The 21,006-nt window shown below is 36.3% G+C and overlaps 1 protein-coding gene across 4 annotated transcripts in view; it reads right to left on the reverse strand.

Annotated features, from left to right (window-relative positions):
• The window catches only part of LOC109104380 (stAR-related lipid transfer protein 13-like), an 88,481-nt gene that overhangs the window by 64,455 nt on the left and 3,020 nt on the right, over window positions 1-21,006 (reverse strand). For 2 of the 4 annotated variants that reach the window (XM_042771419.1, XM_042771416.1), the window contains exons 1-2: window positions 6,914-7,162; window positions 1,495-2,597 (exon numbers count right to left, since the gene is read on the reverse strand). In XM_042771419.1, coding sequence (XP_042627353.1) covers window positions 1,495-2,454 — 960 coding nt within the window. In that variant the 5' untranslated portion in view covers window positions 2,455-2,597; window positions 6,914-7,162. Of the gene's footprint in view, window positions 1-1,494; window positions 2,598-6,913; window positions 7,163-7,505; window positions 7,571-8,428; window positions 8,448-8,473; window positions 8,542-14,733; window positions 14,844-21,006 lie in introns of those variants that run through there. The other 2 variants (XM_042771418.1, XM_042771417.1) reach the window with 2 other exon arrangements.

A 21,006-nucleotide genomic window follows, 5' to 3' on the forward strand; every position in this document is an offset into this window, starting at 1 on the left:
CAAGACAAACGCACACATAAAATCCACATAAACAAGTAACTCTACCAGTGCTATTGGCCACAATATGGGTAAAGGTTTGTATAGAGCGCCACCAAAAGGTGAAAAGGGAAAATACATTAAAAAAAATCTCAATAATTGTGGACTATATTAAATATCTACGATTTAATTTCCATATGACATTTATAGTTTTTGAAATATTTAACTAATATTTTTAAACAGATTTTTCTGTTCATAACCAAAGACAGCTTATTCTGGTATTTCTTAAGAAGGTTCAAATGTGGCAAGGTCAGCGCTCACGTGAGGGGCACCACATTGTTTCACAGTTTCATTTTAAATCACGCGTGAACAAAGAATGAAGAAGGGAAGAGGAGAGTCGAGCACGTGCAGAACAGAGGGGTGCTAATGTAAAATTACCTACAGTATATGTCGCTGCGAAACCCAGAATAAATTTATGAAGACTGCAAAAAATTCACGTGACAATAACATCTACTAAAAGTTATATAATAAATAGAATGTATAGAATCTTTTAAAATCTTATCTATTAAAATAAATACTTAAAAAAAAAAAAGTAAAAAATTGATTAAAAACATGATGATTTTAAAGGAATGGCTACTTATTCTAATGACAAACAATAGCTAAAGATATCAAAATGAATAGAACTACTCAACAACATTGACTTTGTGCTTATGTAGCGATAAGAATAGAATAAGAGGGTGTGATCAACTTTACACTTTGTCCTGGTTATCTCTGGTATGAATGTTATGGGACTTTTTTTTACAGAGTTTCTTAATCAAGCATGGTAGGGAATAAGCTATTGTGTTTCATATTTGTCCACGTGACACCTCTTTAAAGGTCAATAAACTTGGGATGGGGAGGTCACAGGTTGCCAACAGTCAGGTCAGGCAGGAGGTTAGTAGGAAAATGGAAATCATCCATGACTGGCTCCAGCTAAATGGATTTGAAAGTAAGGGAAGGCTAAGTTCACCGCTGAACAGATGTTCGCTCTGACAGGAGACAGGAAGGATATCAGACTCGGCATTCCATGAAAACAAGAGGCCATGACAGATGCTCATGAAAGCTTCACTTTATGGCATCGTAGGTCCATCAGCTGGTAATCCTATATATCACTTTGTGGAGTAGAAACATGGGATCTCAAAGTTAGAATGTGAATCAAGTCATTTTTACTTTCCTAAAGAATATATGTGTGCCTTCTCTAAAAATCTGGAAATTTGAATAGCACTTAAAGCTGAAATGATCAACAAAACAGTTTAAATGTACTAATGTATTTGTTTTGAATTCATTTCAGAATTTTAACACCTAGTGTTTATAGGTTGAGCCAAAAACAAGAACGTTTGAGAAAAACTAATACAGTGCTGAACTGAAAGCAATTTTTAAATACAAAGACAGTGAAAATGAAACAAGATATCATGCTTAAAGACACAGCTAAGCTTCTCTAAAGGCCTATTAAACATCGAACCAACACCAGACCCTCACCTCTGTACTGCTGCTCTCCTCCTCCGCTTCATAGCTGCTGCTTCCGGTGGGTGGCAGATTGGTCCTGGAACTTCTTTTACCATGTGCATGTCCACAGGGTCCTTTCCTCCTTTGTTTCTCCAATCCACCCCCGTTTTGTCTGGAGCTTTGGAAAAACTCTTTGCACTTGGGAAACATGTCATCGCTATCATCATGGAAGACCACATCATGGCCTTCATCTTCAGAAGAGGTCTCACAAGCATCTGAAGCTTCATTGGCTTGGGCATTCTTGATCAGACCCAAAAAGTTGTCATAATCTGCAAAGGTAATGGAGCTGGGCTTGTGTTTGATGATTCGGGGTAGATCAGCCCCCTTGGAGACTGGCAAAGGAGCTGAGTAAGGGTGCTCAGTGTGAGATGGTCCCACTGGAGAGGATGCAAAAGAGTGAGCGGGTTCTGATATATGTCTGACCGTCGAATTAGAAAAAGGATAAGTAGTAGATGAGGTGTTTGAGGAGTCTACATCACAGCTGTTGGTCACTGGACCATCTGAGCGAGTCAAAAAATAGCTGAACCCAGTCTCAGCATCCATTTGGAAGTCATGTTCACAATAAATGGCATTTAGTTCAAGTTTTGGGGATGATATAGGAGCAGAAGTGCTTTGATGTTCAATGTATTTCTTTGTCTTTTCTTTTGTGAGAAGATTCAAGATTTGAAGACAAGGTCCGTCTTTGTTGACCAGCAGTGGTACAATTTGATTGATCCTCTCTAATGAACTTTTATTCTTCATCTCAAATTCTGTTTGATCTTCCAAAGGCTCATCTATAACAGATGATAGTGAATCAAAAGTATCTTTCAAGGTCAAGTTTTTATCCATGGTTGAGTCTGCCATTGAAAGCTCTACTGAGAAAGTCAATCTTGGGGCCTCTTGCAAAGCTGATGACTTCTGTCCTTCTAAAGTCATCATGGGTTGATCGTCCATGTTTCAAATTACAGCTTGGAGCTAGCCATAAGGAATGTCCAGAAGAGTTTTTGTATGATGCCAAAAACTGCCATGTTCATCATGTTCCACCATTTGGACTGAACTGGTTCCTCTGTGCTAATTAGCACTTTGTGTCAACCATCCTGAAAAGAAAGAACAGAAATTATAATGAGTTTGTTTTAAATGTGTGCATAATTTTTTCAAACTAGGTATGTTTACGTAATTAGCATACTTTAGTGTGATTATGTCATTTCACAGACTTAAGGAGTTTTATCCAAAGCAATCGTGTTTTAAATAACATTTCTGATGGTGTAGTTCTCAGTCCTGCTGGTAAATGTCTTTAACCTATTAGCCTAAGGTGGTCAATTGGTCTCTCCTTGCCTGGACAAGCTGAATAGACTGGTAGTTTTGAACACTTTGAACTTTGAACACTTGAACACAAGGAAATTGATTCAAGAAGGAAAATACATCTCACCATTGCTTCTTATGGAAAAGCATAAGTATTACTCCAACAAAGACTCTAAAGAAAGCACATTTGATTCAAATGTCTGAATTATTTTTTGGCGTATAAAGGTACACCAAATATGTACAGTGTTTACCCCAGAATATTGCTTTAAATGATATAAGGATACATTGGAGCATTGCTTTGAATGGGATTTTATGGAAACACACATATATATTCATAAGGAGTAGGAAGCATGAATAAAATGGAACAGTGACTAGGAAGCCTAGTCAGAAAATCTCACAAATGGAAAACAACTGAATCCCAAAGAGACACCCTGGGAAGAGAAGAGAGTTTCGCCGAAGCAGAGAAGGGATAACGGAATCCCAAAGAGGAAAAGAGGGAATAACAAGGAATCTTGCACAAGTAGAGGAGGGAATAACAGAGGATCTGAGGGGTTGAACATCTGGCTCAGGCTGAGAACATTCAAGTCTGGATCTGTTAAAGGCACCACGGAGGTGACATCAGTGCTATGAGGAATCTGGCTCTTCGCTCTCCAGTGGCTGATTTACAATTTACCCAGCCATTCATCAGTTGACCTAAATGTCCCAGACCAGGCTATGGTTAGCAACCCTGCTAACCCCCTCATTAACCTCCAACCACACTCCACAAAAACACACATTAAACCACAGGAGGAGCCTGATTGGTGGAGGACGAAAAACATTCCTTTCTGACACCAACTGAAGAACATAATCTAGAGAGATGAACTGTGAAAGACAAAGATTATTCCTGGCAGGATTTTTCAAGGTACTGATAGCATGAAATCATGCTACTCAATTGGGATTGGTTGGTTTTGTCAGATTTATTAGTTTAGCAAGCAAATTGCATCTTGCAGATCAGATCATTCCATAAGTGGAATGATTAGTAGAAATTGGTAAATTACATATAACAGGTATTAAATTTTTATAAAAATTAGATGTTAGGTTTACATTACATTTGAATGAATATAGTCAAATTTATATTTTAGACGCTTATCGCCTTCTGGCACTTAAATAGTCAATGTGAAAAAACAAAATGTACAAATATGGCATGCAGTCTCACATATATCATTATTCCCATGTATAGCCTACACTCTAAAAAATGCTGGGTTGTTTCAACCCAACTTTGAGTCAAATTTGGACTAACCCAGCAGCTGGGTTAAATTTTTAAATATTTAACCCAACAGCTGGGTTAGTCCATTTTTAGGAGTGTATAATTAAGTGTATAGTCTTGAAAAGAGACTCAACGTTTGTTTGTTTGTTTGTTTTTACTGATATTCAAACTTGTAACAAATAAATGGCACCATTTGATATGTCGCTAAAAAAGCATCCAAGTTCTCTGACATTCATTCTTGATTATTAATTGCCCAAAACTAATATGAGTCATTTTTGTGACCATTTAGAACTCAAAACAACTTTTATAATATAATTTAAAAAAACAACAAAATACACAAAAAAAAAAAAAAAAAATACACACACTTTTGTTTCGACATATCATTGGACATTGCATAGACTTCCACTGATATTCTATCAGGTTAATGACATTTTCTATCACCAACCCTACCCATCACAGAAACATGTGCAGCACACTAGATTTAAATAAAAACATCTGTTGGATGATTTAAATGCCTTTTTAACTAGTGAGGACCATAAAAATGTCCTCACTAGTGGGTTGTCAGTATTTCACAATATAAGTGAGGACATTTGGTCCTCACAAGTAGACAAAACAAGTACAAATATATATTAGCAGTATTACTTAATATTGATCCCTAAGTTTCTCTTGAAGCTTCTTGTAGTGGTCAACTAAATAAAAAAAAAACAAATAAATAAAAAAACATATTTCACTGACTGATACACTTATCTTCACAAAGAGTTTATTTTCATGAACCCTCCAGTATGGAACTTCAGTGGTCAGCAACAAATGGAAATACTGAATATTCCTGTGCACTCACAAGCACAGAATGCATAGAAAATCAGAGCTGTATCTGTGGTGTTAAATGAGAGAAGGGGGCCAGCTGGCAACCCTGACTGTTGCCTTCATTCATTTAACACGTTGCCTTGTGCTTCCCTCTCATTCTATATCTCACACACACTCACAAAAACGTGGTCCATTTTCATCAAGAGAAAGGAAAACATGCACCTGCCCTTAACAAAACCTCAGGGCTTTAACATTTAAAAGCAGATAAGAAGGGTGACCAAACACCGGACAAGGTCAGTGATTCACAGTGACAAGCTCAGATTTCCCATGTGCCTGTCGCACGCATGCAAACATGCTTATCAAAATCACACGCAATATATAACTCAGGTTATGAAATATGTAACGTCAGATATTACAATGCACAAACAATTTGTATATGCTGTATTTCACTTACAACTACTTTAAACAGCTGGTTATTTTATAATTATGCATTATGCAGTTTTTTATGGAACTCACACAGAGCGATTACATGCAACATTTATACTTTTAAAAATCAATTTGTCAAACCATAAGACCATTTAAAATGATCTAGTCAAAAGACAAAAAACAAAAAAGTGACTAAAATGGTGACAATTCTGGTGACCAGTTACAAATTTAAGTGTAAACTATCTTCAGTATCCTTTTAAATAATATAATCTGTCATTTTTGGATGCTGCATATTTGGAAGTTACTACCATAAAAAAAAAAAAGAAAAGAAAAAAGAAAATGTCGTCTCTCATGAAAAAAGTGTTGCAAGTGTAACCCTGATTAGATCTAGTCCTCTTACCTCCTTTCCTTTAGCCCGTTTTTTCTCTAAAGCCACAGTAAAAGGAGGCCTCCTCATTCCCAGCTGTATAAAAGACTTGATCCAAACAGCCAAAAAGGATTCTGCACTGTGAATGTTACTCAAGCGTTCTACAAGTTTCTTGTTGAGCGCAAAGTGTTGCAATACATGAAAAGGGGCAAGCAGTGTTTTCTTTTCACTTTACACACTGTAAGTGACTGTTAACGCTGCCATTCCCATTCATTTTACAGAGATTGTTATTTTTGCATTACACAGTGTACATTTTACCACAACTGTAATGGTCCTGTAAAAATGTACACAGAGTTACTGGCACGTGTAAGTTGAAATAATTATCCTGTGACTCCTGCCATATGTTCCTGATATTTGATGATATTCAGAGTCGCATTATTGAATGCACATCAGAAGTGTGCCTTATTTATTCATTTTTATATTAACATTTAGATTTTAATGTTAAAACATTTACAAAGGTTAATATTGTATATATTAGTTCCTGGTCACCATTTTTCTTTTAGTATTTTTACTTTCACCTTTACTTTTACCTTTTTACTTTCACTGGTTCATTTTAAATGGCCCAGCAATACAACAAATGCATACAAATGTGAGATATAGCATTGCAATTGCAAGAAATAAAATTTCAATTAAGTGCAATAAAGATGCATATAAAGTGGCAATTATCAGAAATAAAGATGCAATTAAAAGTGTGACAATTGCAAAACAGAACTGTCAAATCGCAAAATATAATTCACACTGGGAGATTTAAAGTGGCAACTATGGGAAATAAAGAAGTAATTGCTTATTTTTATTAACAGGCTTCCGTTATGTAGTCTTTCCATGAATAGGTCAAACTGCATGCATAAATAATTATAAAACGACTAACAAAATGCTATTTAAAATAGTTTTAGATGCAGTAAATGCAGAATGTCACACCACAGAACATATAAACTACCCGTCCAAAGATGTTGAAAGCATATGTAACATTTGCCAGCGAGTCCTGACATTTCACTTTCACATTTAGAAGCACATTAAATTTTAAATGTATTCTTTTGGCAGACACTTTCATCCAAAGCGATTTCAAGCTATGTGTTTTTCCAGCTTTCTCTGTCATGAACTTCCATCATCCACCTGCACTGAAGAATCTCCAGCAGGTCAGCACTGAAGCTGACGTCTCTGCCCTACAGACTGATTTCTGCATATTAAAACAATGAGGGCCATCTCACCTTAGAGTTCTTCAGAATGTGCTGGGAATTCCAACCACTACCATGGTCATGATGAGGAGAGTGAAAAGAGTTTAAGGTCCCATTAAATCTGGACGCGATCAGCCTTTCTGAGCGTCTCTTTTGCCTCTTCTCCTTGGATATTCAAGGCAACTCCTCCGCAGAGGGAGAGGTGCTGTCATCACAAATTCCCCAAAATCCCCATAGGCAACGGGAAGCCTCAGCATGCAGTGACTAAGTCATTCAGAGTAAGAGTGGAAGGGGAGGAAGAATGTATAGTTGTTAGAATGATGGTTTGGAGGAGGAGTTACAGCTAAAGGGAAAGGGTGAGAGAGATAGGAAGAGAGTGAGAGAGAGAGAGAGATACTGTTGTGTAAACAAGGTCTGCATACAGCATATTTGGATGTAAATGGCCTGGGCTGGCTTTAATTGTGAAGGAGAATGTGTGTCTCATTGTATAGCTCTGCCCCTCAGTTCAACGGGCTGGATGCAATCCAGGTTATACCACCGTCAAACCCTCAGAAAGACATATAGATACTTTTTAAAACAAAAGGAATGGATGGAATAGGAAAGAAAAGAAGATATTTTATTTTACCATAGCTTTTGCCTTTGGAAGAACTGTCCGGATCACCTGGGAAGTTCTGCGGCTGTGTCCAAACCCTAGGGGATAAGTCAATGAGACAGCGTTTTGAAGGTACTTGAAGGGATACTCCACCCCAAAATGAAAATTTTTGTCATTAATCACTTACCCCCATGTCGTTCCAAACCAGTAAAAACTCAGTTCGTCTTTGGAACACAATTTAAGATATTTTGGATGAAAACCGGGAGACCTGTGACTGTCCCATAGACTGCCAAGTAAATAACAGTGTCAAGGTCCATAAAAGGTATAAAAGTCGTTGTCAGAATACTCCACCTGCCATCAGACGTGCAATCTGGGTTATATGCTTTTACGGGTTTGGAACGACTTGGGGGTAAGTGATTAATGACAAAATTTTCATTTTGGGGTGGAGTATCTCTTTAAAATTGTTTTCCAGGGAACCATAGCATCACATCTAATGATCTGGAACTAAATTCAAGAGCACCTTTTTAGAGATAACCAAGCAAATATTTAATGGCCACAATGTTTATTTCTAGGTAGAAATGGAATAGTACAATGAAAAAAAAAGAAAGAAAAAAACCTTCTAAAACTTTTATTAAAGAAATGTTTATATAGATATATAAACATTTATATAAAAAAGGTAGTTTAAACGTCTAATAATATGTTTAAAACAATTTATAAAAAACTACATTTTTAAAAACTACATTCATAAAAATAAATCTTTTAGAATAGCTCAAAAGTCATCTTAAAATGTATACAGAATTAAGTAAAAATAAATTATAAAAATATTTATGAAACCATCACAATTTAAGCATTTATTAAAAAGATTGCTTATAAAACTTTGGATTAAGACATTGGTTTATCCATGTTTCTGACACATGCACCTTCCCCCTGTTGTTTACATTTATCTGTTAATGTACCTCATATAAAAACTCCAATACTGATGTTTTCTTGTCCTAAATTACCCCTGCATTTCCTTCTGTGTTTGAGAAACATCCATCAGCTTGCTTGTTCATCACTGTCCTCGTTCACCCTAGAGGAAGCAACGGTCACAAATCAACACAGACTGCTGCTGACCCCATCTAGAGACAGAGAGAGGAAAGAAGAGGGAGAGAGCGAAGGATCCCCTTCATTCACAAAACACTCTTCCATTCTGCCTGCAGCCACTTTCAACAATGCTTTCACATTACTCAGAGAAGGTACTCATTTTACATTGGTCTAAAAATAAAAGCCTCATTAGCGATGTAATGTTTCTGATTTAATAAATAAATAAATAAATAACAAGAAATAACTTTGAAACTTGCACACCCAAGTTCCATACTGATACTTTATACACCTGAAGAAATCCCAAACCTTTAAACTAGAATTGTTTACATAAAAGGTTGTTTTATGAAAAAAAAAGTGAATGATTTTCACCTGTATATATAAAACTTCCCACCACAATGATTACAGTGTTTTGAGTATCTTTTCCCATTTTTTACCATACTTTACTGTTACTAGGGTATAAGGTGGTTGCATACTAGCCCAAGCAAAAAGAGACCACTTTCTATGATATTCTGATATGGTTACAGAAATGGTTAGAAACTGCACAATTTAATATATATATGTTCGTACACTGAAAAAAAAAGTAGATTTTTAAATAAATTACAAAGAAACAGCATATAACATCAAATTGAACATGTAATTTTTGAAGTACAAAGACACACTTGTAAACACACTCCAATAATCTTTGTTATATTTAAAAGCTTAAAAAATATTTTTTTTTTAGAATGAGTGACCAGCCAGAGTTTAATATTTTGGGGTTAGGGGTTTGTTTAAGTTAAAAGCAGAAAGAATAAGCCACAATATCTCTCTTTAGCCAAAACATAACTTGATTCTAAAAGCAAAATACCCACTATTTTAGTGCATTTACGTCAAAAATGACGTTTTCTTTTTTAAATCCTCATTTGATATTATTAGGCATGGTAATAAACCTCATAATTCATTACCAACAAAATAATTCACATAAAGAAACACTGAACATCAGCCAAAGCAGGCTCAGCATTACCATGGGTGCTGCCAAAATTGACTCTGAGTCTTCATAATCTTCAAAGGCACTCGAGCAAGAAAAAAGCAAAACCTTCTCAAAAAGAGAGGGTTTATGTCACCACCAGTCTGTACTACATGGAGATCACCACAAGGGCAGCAGATGAAAAGCAGCAGCAGGCTGAGTGATAGGCAGGAGTGTGTGAATGGATATCTTTATTTGCAGCGGTGGAGCCCTGGAGGTGTGGTGACCCTTCTTCGAACTGTGGGGGTCCGGATTAAACACAGCTGGATCTTCATGTAGCTCAGCCAAAGAGGCTCTCTTCTGATCTCTTTGCTCCAGCGCTGAAAAGCAGCCCTGTTTCTTGGATACTCTATGTTAGATTTTGATCCGCCCTTACTGAGAAGACAAGGAGCTTTCTCTCCTTTAGAAGTACAATAACGCACATCAACTGAATGCCACATAGTTGTGCTTCTGTAGTGCTCCTCTCATGGAGAAGATCAATCATTAAATGACCTGTTCAGCATTCTGAACGCCCAAAGATCATAACTTAAAGTGCTGCTCATGTCCAGTTGTCAGTTAATTCTGACACAGATTGAAAGATTTTAAATCAGATCAGAGAACTCGTATATTGAGAGTTAATGTCATATTTATGCTTTCAAAAATGAATTTGTCAAACAGTAAGACCAACTGACCAAAATAATTTTGGATTTGTTGGAGTCATTTTGACCAATTCATTAAAGGGAATGTTCTCTAAAAAAATGAAAATTGGCTAAAAAAAAATGTACTCAGTCTTGGACCATGCGAGATGTAGATGAGTTTGTTCTTTATAGGAACAGATTTGGAGAAATTTTGTATTACATCACTTGCTCACCAGTGGATTCTCTGCAGTGAATGGGTGCCGTTAGAATGAGAGTTAGCAAGTGATGTAATGCTACTTCAAATCTGTTCAGATGAAGAAACAAACTCATCTATATCTTGGACAACCTGAAGGTGAACTATTCCTTTAAAAAGAATTGGCTCATACGTCATTTACTGTCAGAAAATTTATTAGCTGGGTTTCAATTAATGTATTTTTATGTGAATTTTGGGATATTGCATAAGAATTCCTGAAGTAATCACCAAGCTGCAAATACAATCACCAAAATGTGCATAAAAAAACGTGTGCTCACTTGAGGAAGAGCCGCTTTTAATTCAGTAAGATGAGATGTGCACAAGATGGAAACACATTTACTGAATTGCATCATTTCTTTTGTGAATCGGGTGCTAGAACACTTGCTTTAAAAAGCGACACAATTCATTCTTACTGAATTTCCCCAAATGTTCTGTCTGCAGAAAAATGCAGGGACTGAGGAATTGTTAACAGAGCCAAACATCACAAAAACTTTCTGGTTCTAGTATTTTTTTTATTTAAAAAAAATATTTTTTTTAAGCCCTAGAAGACAATTATTCTTCACATATTGTATTACCTACAGCTGTCAGCCATATAGACACATTCACAATGATCCATTCACCAACCCCCACAATCTGCCATGAAATGACAGCACCTCAAGTAGGAAGAATCTTGTTAAATCTAAAAATATTGACATACCTCCATACAACACAGATCAGGTTTGTTACTTTTCACAAAGTATATCTTAGTCGTCTTATTATTAGTGATATCTATGCATAAGTATAAACAAGAAAGAGGGTTAATTTGAAAAACAAATACCCATCAAAAGATTACACTGCATTTTAATATGCATTAAAAATACAAATGTATATGCCAGATTGTTAATAATAATAATAATAATAATAATAATAATAAAGTTCAATCACAACAAGCCAGAGCAGGAGACTTTAACTTGAAAAAGTCAAAGCATTTGCTAAGCAGCATTCCACAGATTAATGTGGAAATGGTGCTATTGTGTTATTATTTACTCTATTATAAGCAAAGATTATGAAGCTTCAGCCAACTAGTGTTAAGAGAGACATGTCTGAATATACTGGGTGACACTGAAGCATTGGTTAGTTTATAAATCATAAGTGAAGAAAGGGGCAATCTGGCAATACTCCTACAGTGGGTTTTTGCAATACTCCAACATCAATCATTAAGAAAGCAGATGAGAGATTGGAATATAATAGTGAATGTTTGCGCAATATTTTCATGCTCAAATGGCATTTAACCTCCAGCACTTCCAACCAGCCTCATCCCACACTAAACCTTGAGATACAGACACTTATGTAACATTAATCTGCCTCTAAAAAAAAGCACAAAAGATGAATAAAAAACACCCCAGCAACACAACTTGTTAAAACATTCCAGCAATGCCTTTATCTTTGACTCAATATCCCTATTCCATTTCATTTCTCGGACAGATTCCCGACATTCCAGAAAGCATAGGCAGGTGTTCCACATTATCTCCTTACCTCACACTCCAGTTCTGTCTGCGTCCTAATACACCTAACCCATCCTTATAAATCTAACTTAATGCCCTCGATGGCAACTAACTCATCAGCCTTGGGTTTTGCATTAGCTAAGGCTGTCAGACTCAAAAAGAGACAATGAATCAAAGTTCTCACTTTGTTCTCCAAGCAGTTTCTAATATGATTAAGGGTTGTTGTACATGACTTCCGTACCCGAAAGGTGCTGAGATGCTGTCTTTTTGCACGAAGCAAGCTGTTTATGATTCCAAAACTGAAGATCAAGATATCACTACAACAAGAGGAGATCACTACACCCTTTCAGGCCTCTTTAGAGAACCACAACTTGGAAAAGGTACATTGCAAATATTTTTTTATTGGATGTCTTTGCCTTGTTCTCCAGCAAAACTTCCTAAATATTAAAAACACAACAACAACAACAACAACAAAAGACATTTCAGGGAAAAGTGGGTGAAATGAAAGAAAAGAAACCAAATTTATGAGAAGCCTGTTTTGAAGAAAGCACATCAGTGGAGTAAGATCTGATACATTTGGCATCACAGACGTCCCATCAGGAGATTGTGCTGACTGATCAAACTCATGTCTTTAACTGGCATCTCTCAGTTTGAGTCCATCTGCTCGGTGGACCAAAAGTGTTCCCTGACTAGCAACGTTGGTAAATGATTACTATTACAAGCATTTGTTGCTGACTTTCAAAGTGATTAGGTCACTTCAAGAAGCTAGCAATAACACTAATGCTAACAAGCGTTCAGTAAGCATACCATTTTGCTGATCTTACAAAGCTCCATTGTGTGTCTACCAGTAGATTTTTCCTGTTGGCAGTATTTCTGCAAGACACATTTATACAGAAACATTTTTGAAATATCTCAGGGCTTAAATACTGTTTGGGGTTTACATTTATATTCCATCAAATCTCCAGTGGCCCATATTTTAAGAATTTCGCCCATATTTTAGGCCATGTGGCAACAGATGACAACATTCCACAGATTTATGAATAACCAGAGTGTCATTTCTCTGGCTGTGCAGCGGACTCACTCCTATTTTCAAGACAACATGATTGGTTGGTGACTTCCCAAGGGGATTATAAGAAACCTCAGTGTTGATATTTTCCCTCATTTGTGCTTTTGGGGTTTATAGATTTCCAGATTCATTGCAAAACCAATAGCAGGCAACCGCCAGGGCCTCTAGATGCCCCTCTGGCACCAGCTGAAAACACGAGTTTTAAAGGAAAATGCTTTGGAGCAAAAGGACTAAAAGAACAAATGCTGCAGGAATAGATCAGACCACTAGTACTTTTATGACTTTGAGTCAGTGACATTTCTTATGAGGAGTCAACAAGACAGTGCTGCCTAAAATATGTAAATAAAGTCGGCAATACATTCTTAAAAATATGATTTTGCAGCAATGCCTTAGAACAGTGTTTCTCAACCCTGGTCCTGAGCGCCCCCCATAACTGCACATTTTGTGTGTCTCCCTAATCAAACACACCTGATTCAACTCATTAGCTCATTAAAAGAAACTCCAGGAACTGAAATGGGTGTGTCAGATAAGGGAGAAATACAAAATGTGCAGTGTTGGGGGGCGCCCAGGACCAGGGTTCCGAAACACTGCCTCAGAAGAACAATTTTTGGTTCCCCGGAGAAACTTTCAGTCAACATTTCTTAAAAGAACCATATTTTCTTAGTGTAAAGTATGTTTTGATAAATTAAAGAACCTTTTTTCACTATAAAGAATCTTTTGTAGAACGGAACAATTCCATGGATGCAAAAGGTTCTTCATGAAACAATCAATGCCAAAAATAAAAATTTAATCAAATAATATATAAATTTCTGTACAATGTATTAAATTTGCAACCATTATCAGAGCTTTGCTTTCCACAAGCTTGTTTTGTTCTCAAAGGGTCCTAAAGTGTCGTGTGAATTTGACATTCACATTGCTGTAATTGGCTGATTATCCTGTCAACACAATAACAGCCATCTATTATGTTCATAAATGTTCTCCGGAAATGGATGGAAAAACAATGTTACGTTCAAACTGAAATCCACTTGAAATGAGCAAGGAGTTTTTATAGTGAGCACTGTGACCTTTATACCTACAATGCTTACCAAGGATTTGCTGATTAATGGTCCAAAAAGAAAAGTGACTGTTAAGGACAGAAAAATACACATAAAAATGAACAAAGTGAACATAAATGAACAGATAAATGAATAAATGAATGAATTAAAAAGTGCTTATTTTTGACAATACAGTATATAAAAAGGTATAAACTTGATAACACTTGTCAACTAATAAATATCACTAAAAAATATTAAAAGTATTGTCATAGCAATAAAAAGTGTTGGTTGCTTGTTAAATAGTATCTCCTTCATCTGGGAAACCACATAAACCTCGAACTGAACATGAACTTGTGACTGAAAAGCCCCAAATAAACATAGCAAACCGTACCTCTTAATTGCAGACTTGCACCACATGACACTGCTTTAATCATGCTTGTTTTTGTTTTTTTTTACACAGCAGACTTTTATGAGCAGATGACTGTGTGTGCTGATGGACGTTCAAGTACTGACTCTGATTATCCACACAAGAGTCGTGACAGCAGAAACCCTGTTATTTTCACAGTCTCCCTGTGATTATCAGCTAGATATGGCGTGCGGAGCGGTTACGTATGTTTATGTGACCTCTGAGGTGTTCGTCAGAGAAAAACGCAGCACGTCAGGAATATTCAATGGAATGAAGAGCAAATTAATTCACCTTACAAACACACTTCAGCCTCACCTGCCTTAACTTGTTCAGTCGATGGGCAAAATCACGGAGCAAATTCCTTCTACTGAAAGGAAGCGGCAGACGTGGGCTGCGATGGCCAACAGCATCAAGCAGGTAGTTTTCTAAAAAGTAGAGTTTTATGTTATTTCATCATCACATGCAACATTCACTTTTTTATATGCACTAAAATATTCTTAAATTACAATCCTCAATGACTGCGTCATCATAATATATCTAACTCCAACAGCGAATTTCATTTCCCAGTGCAAAATAACGTAAGCTAAATGAGCACAGAGGGAACATTAACTATAATGGGTTATTCACAAGCACTCACTCTTAATGTCTAGATTTACCCTGGTAATGTCTAAACTCCTTTGTTTCATAGTTTAGAAAGCATTTTTGTTTTATATAAACAGCTACAGACATACAGCAGGGTCACCAAATTTGACAAGGCAGCATTAGAAGCTACTAAAATTTGTTTTCCTCCTCTCTTTCACACAGAATGGCTTTAATGTCCTCTGAATTCACTCTTGTGATGTCTAAATTCTTCTGCTTCATACTGTAGAAAGCATTTTGATCTAAGGTGAACAATAACAGACATATACAATACTCACCAAATCTGATAAGGCAGCGTTAAAGGTCACCGAAATCCGTTATCTCTCTCTCTTTTTTAAACAGAATGGCTTTAATATCCTCCATATTCACTCAGTGATGTCTAAACTGCTCCATTTCATACTCTAGAATGCATTTTGGTTTTACATAAACTGCTCCAGATATACAGAGATGTTTTATAACACTCAGATGGAGAAATGCAAAAGTAAAAAGTACAGCTTAGTTTAGCACGTCAGGCCTAATGCATTTATTTATTTATTTATTTTCACAGCTCCAGGTAAAATCATTCACACAAAATTAAGATAATCAGTTCAGGACTTTGATGTCAAAGTGGTTTCAACCAAGTGGACTGGGTTTGGCTAGATAGCATGGTACTGTTAGCCCTTGGTGTAGCAGTAACTACATAACATGGTTTCTCCATTGACATTTATTCAAACTTAGCTGTGTATTCTTGCAAAATAGATTTTTTTGCACATAACATACTTATCTTGCAAATATCGCATTATTCAATGTTTTAGCAATACCTGTTTTTGGAGAACTATGAAAGGCGTTAAAGTGACCATTCCTCAATTTTTAATCAAAATGTTCTATTCAACCAAGCAACTGCCATTGACATAACTAGAAATCTTCCTCTAGGTATTACAGACCTCTTTGGTTTCAACTGAAATGTGACTTCAAAAATCACCAACTGCTGCCTGGAAACACAAGGTTATCTTTATATTAGCGATGAACCAATGCATTCCATCCATACTTATAAACACAGACGTCAGCCTGGACAGGAAATTCAAGACATTCATGTTAGCCACTGAGTCATGTTGGCAATACATGCACATCTAGAGCCGGATCTCTCTTTTTTAACGACTCAATAACAGTAGCACGGGAGGTCATAGAAGGGGTCTGATTAGACAAGCAGCTGATAACTTCAGCTTCAGCTTCTGCTGGGTTCAGAAAGGCCAAGCTTGTTTCAACAGGGACCCAGGCACATGCAGCTCACAGCTGTGAACACTTGTAACACACTTTTCAGCCCACGGTGAATCTAAATTAAAGCACAAAGTGGTTGGCCACTGATTAGCTGCGTCACATTTAAGTATCCAGTGATGCCCAGGCTTAAGACATCTGAATGAAGAGTATGAGTCAGTTGAGTTTGCTCTGAAAATTATAACTATGTTGTAGATTAAATTTCCAAGGCTAATTACTTACTAATTCATCAGTTTCTGCCAGACTTGAGTATGTGAGGCAACTGTGATTCTACAATCAAAAGATCCATCAATCAATTAATTCAACAGGAAACATTCATTTCAAGTGCATCAGAAAACACAAGCGAGTGGCACTCTGTTGTGAAATGGCATAAAAACATGAAACCAAAGGCCACTGTAGACACTGAAAGAAATAAAAGTTTTCTTTCAGGTTAAAATAACACAAGGTGACAATCAAGGCTTTTTGGGACGTTGTAGATACTGCTGATTTTAATCACCTGTTCTGAAAAAGAGGGCACATAAATAAAGGTATACACACCAGCAATTCAATCATCTTAAAATATATTCAAACATTATTCAAGCTCCAATTTGCATCTAGTTTGTAATACTCTTTAAAGGAATAGTTCAGCAGAAAAAAAGTCTTATTTTGTTTCAAAACTGTATGGCTTACTTTATTCTACAGAACACAAAAGGAAACTTTTTACTATTTATTTTGGCCATGAATTAAAATAAGAAATGAATTATTAATGTAATTATTTCATGATCAAACGACTCTTATAAATCAGTTCTTTTGAAAGAAGTAAAAAGGATTCACAAAAAACAACAATTAATTTTTCATAGCAGATTTCGCAACTAACTCCCTCACTAAACTCGAATAATGTTTTGGTTTATTTTTCTTTAAATAAACGGAATTTTTATTATATATTATGCTACTTTTATATATATATATATATATATATATATATATATATATATATATATATATATATATATATATATATATATATATATATATATATGATACAAATAGTTTTTGGGAGTAAAAAAAGGTGGGTAACCATAATCAAAATGATATTTGACTTTTTGTTTTTGCAAAACATATTTGAATTTTAAGGAATACAGAAAAGAAGAGCATGTTCATTCTTTAAAAATTCTTGAAATAAAATGAGGATGAGTAATTAATGACAGACTTTTTATTTTTGTCAAAAACATAACTAAAAAAAACACCTAAATTACAACTAAAACATCTTAAAAAAAAAAAAAAAAAAAAAAAAAACATCTTAAAAAAAAAAAAAAAAAAAAAAAAAAAAAAAAAATCAGGCCAACAAAACAGCAGTGCATAAATGCTCAGGCAGATTTATTGGTTCTGCCTGACCACCTGAGAGGCCATAGAAAGGCCTGGTGGGGGAGGCATTGAGATGCAGCCTGTGTGAGACTGAGGCAGATCTGCCAGGCAATGAGTGCCAGGAGTGCAGTTGAGAGGAGAGCACCTGTCTGTTCTATTGTTCCATCCACCAAACCAGCCACACTCATCTGCACCAACTGAACAACACATCTCTCATGTGCATCAAAGCAACGGTGTGACTCACCACTCCTAATGAGCGAACCGTTTGAAACCAAACCCACATAAGATGCTAGCTGAGAAGAAAAAAAAAAAGGAAGAAATAAAGAGGTCTCTTGTTGATGTGATTTGCAGTAAGGTGGCAAATCGATTGTATCATGCGGAGTTTCATTATGAGGCTAGTTCTCTGTGATTAAATAACTGGAGCATGGGAAGGTGAATGTGATCAGTGAATTTGCAGTTTCATTTGCTGTTTTAACGAGAGGAGCAACTTCTCCTCCTGAGACCACATCTCAGTGCACTTTATGCTTCAGAGGGTTCACTTACAGCACAAACAGTTTTTGTCTTAGCGCACACTGCGTGCAGGCACGATCAATTTCTTTGCAATTCCTCTCGCACTGATTATCAGACAGCCTGTCTCAATGAGGGTGCGTTTAAACAACAGCAATGTACTAAAATTTGCACTTTTGAAAAGTTTTGTGTATGGATGACAACATTGTCAAAATGTTCCCCACTCACATGGATCTGCGGAAACGGCTAAAAACCTTGTATTATATATGCCGGTCAGTAGTCGGTGATGTCACTACATGCCTGATGCATGACGTCACCATTTTCTCAAAAATGTTTCCCAAATAGCAATTGTTGTGTAAATGAACAGCCAAAACCCATAAAAAGTTTTCCGCTTTTAGTTAAAAAAAGTACACCCCCTGAATTCACAGAAACATTTTTTTAGCCTAAAAACATTTAGTTTTGTCTTATATTTATATCATATCATATAATTTAGCAATATCACACGAGAAAGATTTACTAAATGAATCTGCGTTTTTTTTAACAAATCGAGTGAGCCATTCAGTGATTTTCAATTACTTGACAGCCCTAACATACATAAGGGTGTAACGGTACATATTCGTCCCGAACCACAGTTCTGTTCATGCAGTCAGGCCACAAATACAGTCAGTCATAGGCGATCAGTGCAGAAGGGGGCATGCGCGGTAATGCAGTGCTAATGCTGTCACGATTTACGTGCCAACCCAAAACAAGAACAGTGAGTTCAGATGGCAACCAAGGGCTCGAAAAACTGCCTGCTTGTTTTAAATCAGCAGTGTCAGAAAGTTCTAGAGATGCTGCATTGTAATCATTTCCCAAAATGTAATTTGTGTGGAATTTTTATGGAGTCTGCAAAGAGAAGAAAATACTGTAGCAGGCAGATCAAGCTCACTGTTTGCAATGCTCGAAATATAGGAAGACAAATATGTGGGAGTTTATATGTATCTCTGAGGGGAACTGACTGTATTCAGAAATGTTTCGATGGCATTTTCTTTTCCTCTTACCTCCAAATATAATGCAAGTAGTGTTTATAAGCACAGCTGCTTTGTTTACAGTGGTATATTGCTTACAACACTATATCGCTGCTGTTCCATCAAGCACCACCTGCTGTCAGAGAATAAATTTGCATATTAATTTAGTCTGTCTTTTGTTTTGTTTTGGTTAGGGTTAGTGTAAGGGCCTGAAGTTCCTGTCCCTGGCTCGCATAAGGTTGCACGGCACTGCCATGCTTACTGTTGTTGTGTCTGCCCTGTATTCAGTGCAGCTGCTTGTTTATTCTGGCCAGATATGCTAATTTGGTACGCCTGAGCTCCGGCTATCAGCAGTGGGTTTTCCTAGCGGCATCACTATTAGTTGGGAATTGTTTGTCGTTCTACCCCATGCTTGGTGTGGTCTGAGCCCTTGGTTCAGGCTGATCATCACTGCTCTCACGGCAGGACTGTGTACTGTTCCCACAGCGAATGCTTCGCAATGTTGAGTGAATGCTCGAAAGGGAACATTTCCAGTTACTGTCGTACTGGAACTACCTTTTCTGCAGTGGAAATGCACAGAACTGTTCGAGGACAGACAGGAATCCGCATTGGGACCATGGTTCTCTGTGCTCATGATTAAGATGTATTGTATGTGCAACACTCAAAACAGTACACAAGATTTTTCCCTTCTTGCACGTAAGTGATTTAAAATCACATTAAAATGTAAATGTAGGAATCGTTAGGTGGAATCGAAATGCACTAACATTCAGTTATACAAATTCACATTAACAAAGAAAAGTGCAAGAATGAATTTAGATTTAAGATGTAAAATGTACTAATGTGTGACAATATGTTAACTAGTGTTATAAAGGAACAAAAATTGTCACTGGGACGCTGAACTTGACTTCGACATGATTAAACCAGAGAAAGCATTACATTCAAAATAAAACATTCACCATACTCAGATTTGCCACACCTACAACCTTTATTCAGTAGCCTATAGCTTTCTCCAGTCTAACAAAGAAAAACCTACTGCGCCAAATTATACAGCTGTTTAAACATCAACACTGCCTTCCTCAATCCATATCACTTGCTCTATAATAATAATAATAATAATAATAATAATAATAATAATAATTTGTTACTTACAACCTTTTACTGAAGTGACTGTTTTTGACGTCAATATCATCTCTTGGAAAAAATCTCTCTTCTGTTTAGTCACAATGAAGTGTTTAGACTGTTTTCATCGTGTCAAAAACAGAACGACCACGCCCTTCAATCAAACCGATCCCTGATTAGTGTGAGCACAGAAAGGAGGGGAAGCCATAGGCCAATGGATATAAAAAGGGAATTCACTCTGGACTGTTGTCAAGCACTGCAGAACAGAGATGATGGTCAAATTTGAAGATTTTCATGATTTGAAAACACTTTACAGAGTGAGACTGTAATGTTGAAATGTTGAAATATTTCAGATTCATGAAGAATACGAATAGAAGGAGTTCATGATCTCATTACCACATCACAAATTGAACAAGCAGACTCATACCGAAGAGCCCTCTGGTGCATAGTAATGGATATATTATGCAAAGATGAAAACCTCAAGATCTGAACCCAACTACATTATACAGAGAAACTTATCATTAATTTTCCAATTCCATTTGGTGCCTCTATTGGTATAGAAATGACATATTTCTACTTATATGTGCAATAATAAACCTTTATAACATAAATATACATTTCATCTTTCTGTGTGACTTTATTTCTTAATTTAAACTTCATCTGACAATTCATGAATAGAAATGGGGGAGATGAAAATGTGCCATTTAGCTAAATAAAA

Source organism: Cyprinus carpio, chromosome A15, assembly GCF_018340385.1.
Source record: "Cyprinus carpio isolate SPL01 chromosome A15, ASM1834038v1, whole genome shotgun sequence".
Classification (NCBI taxonomy): Eukaryota; Metazoa; Chordata; class Actinopteri; order Cypriniformes; family Cyprinidae; genus Cyprinus; species Cyprinus carpio.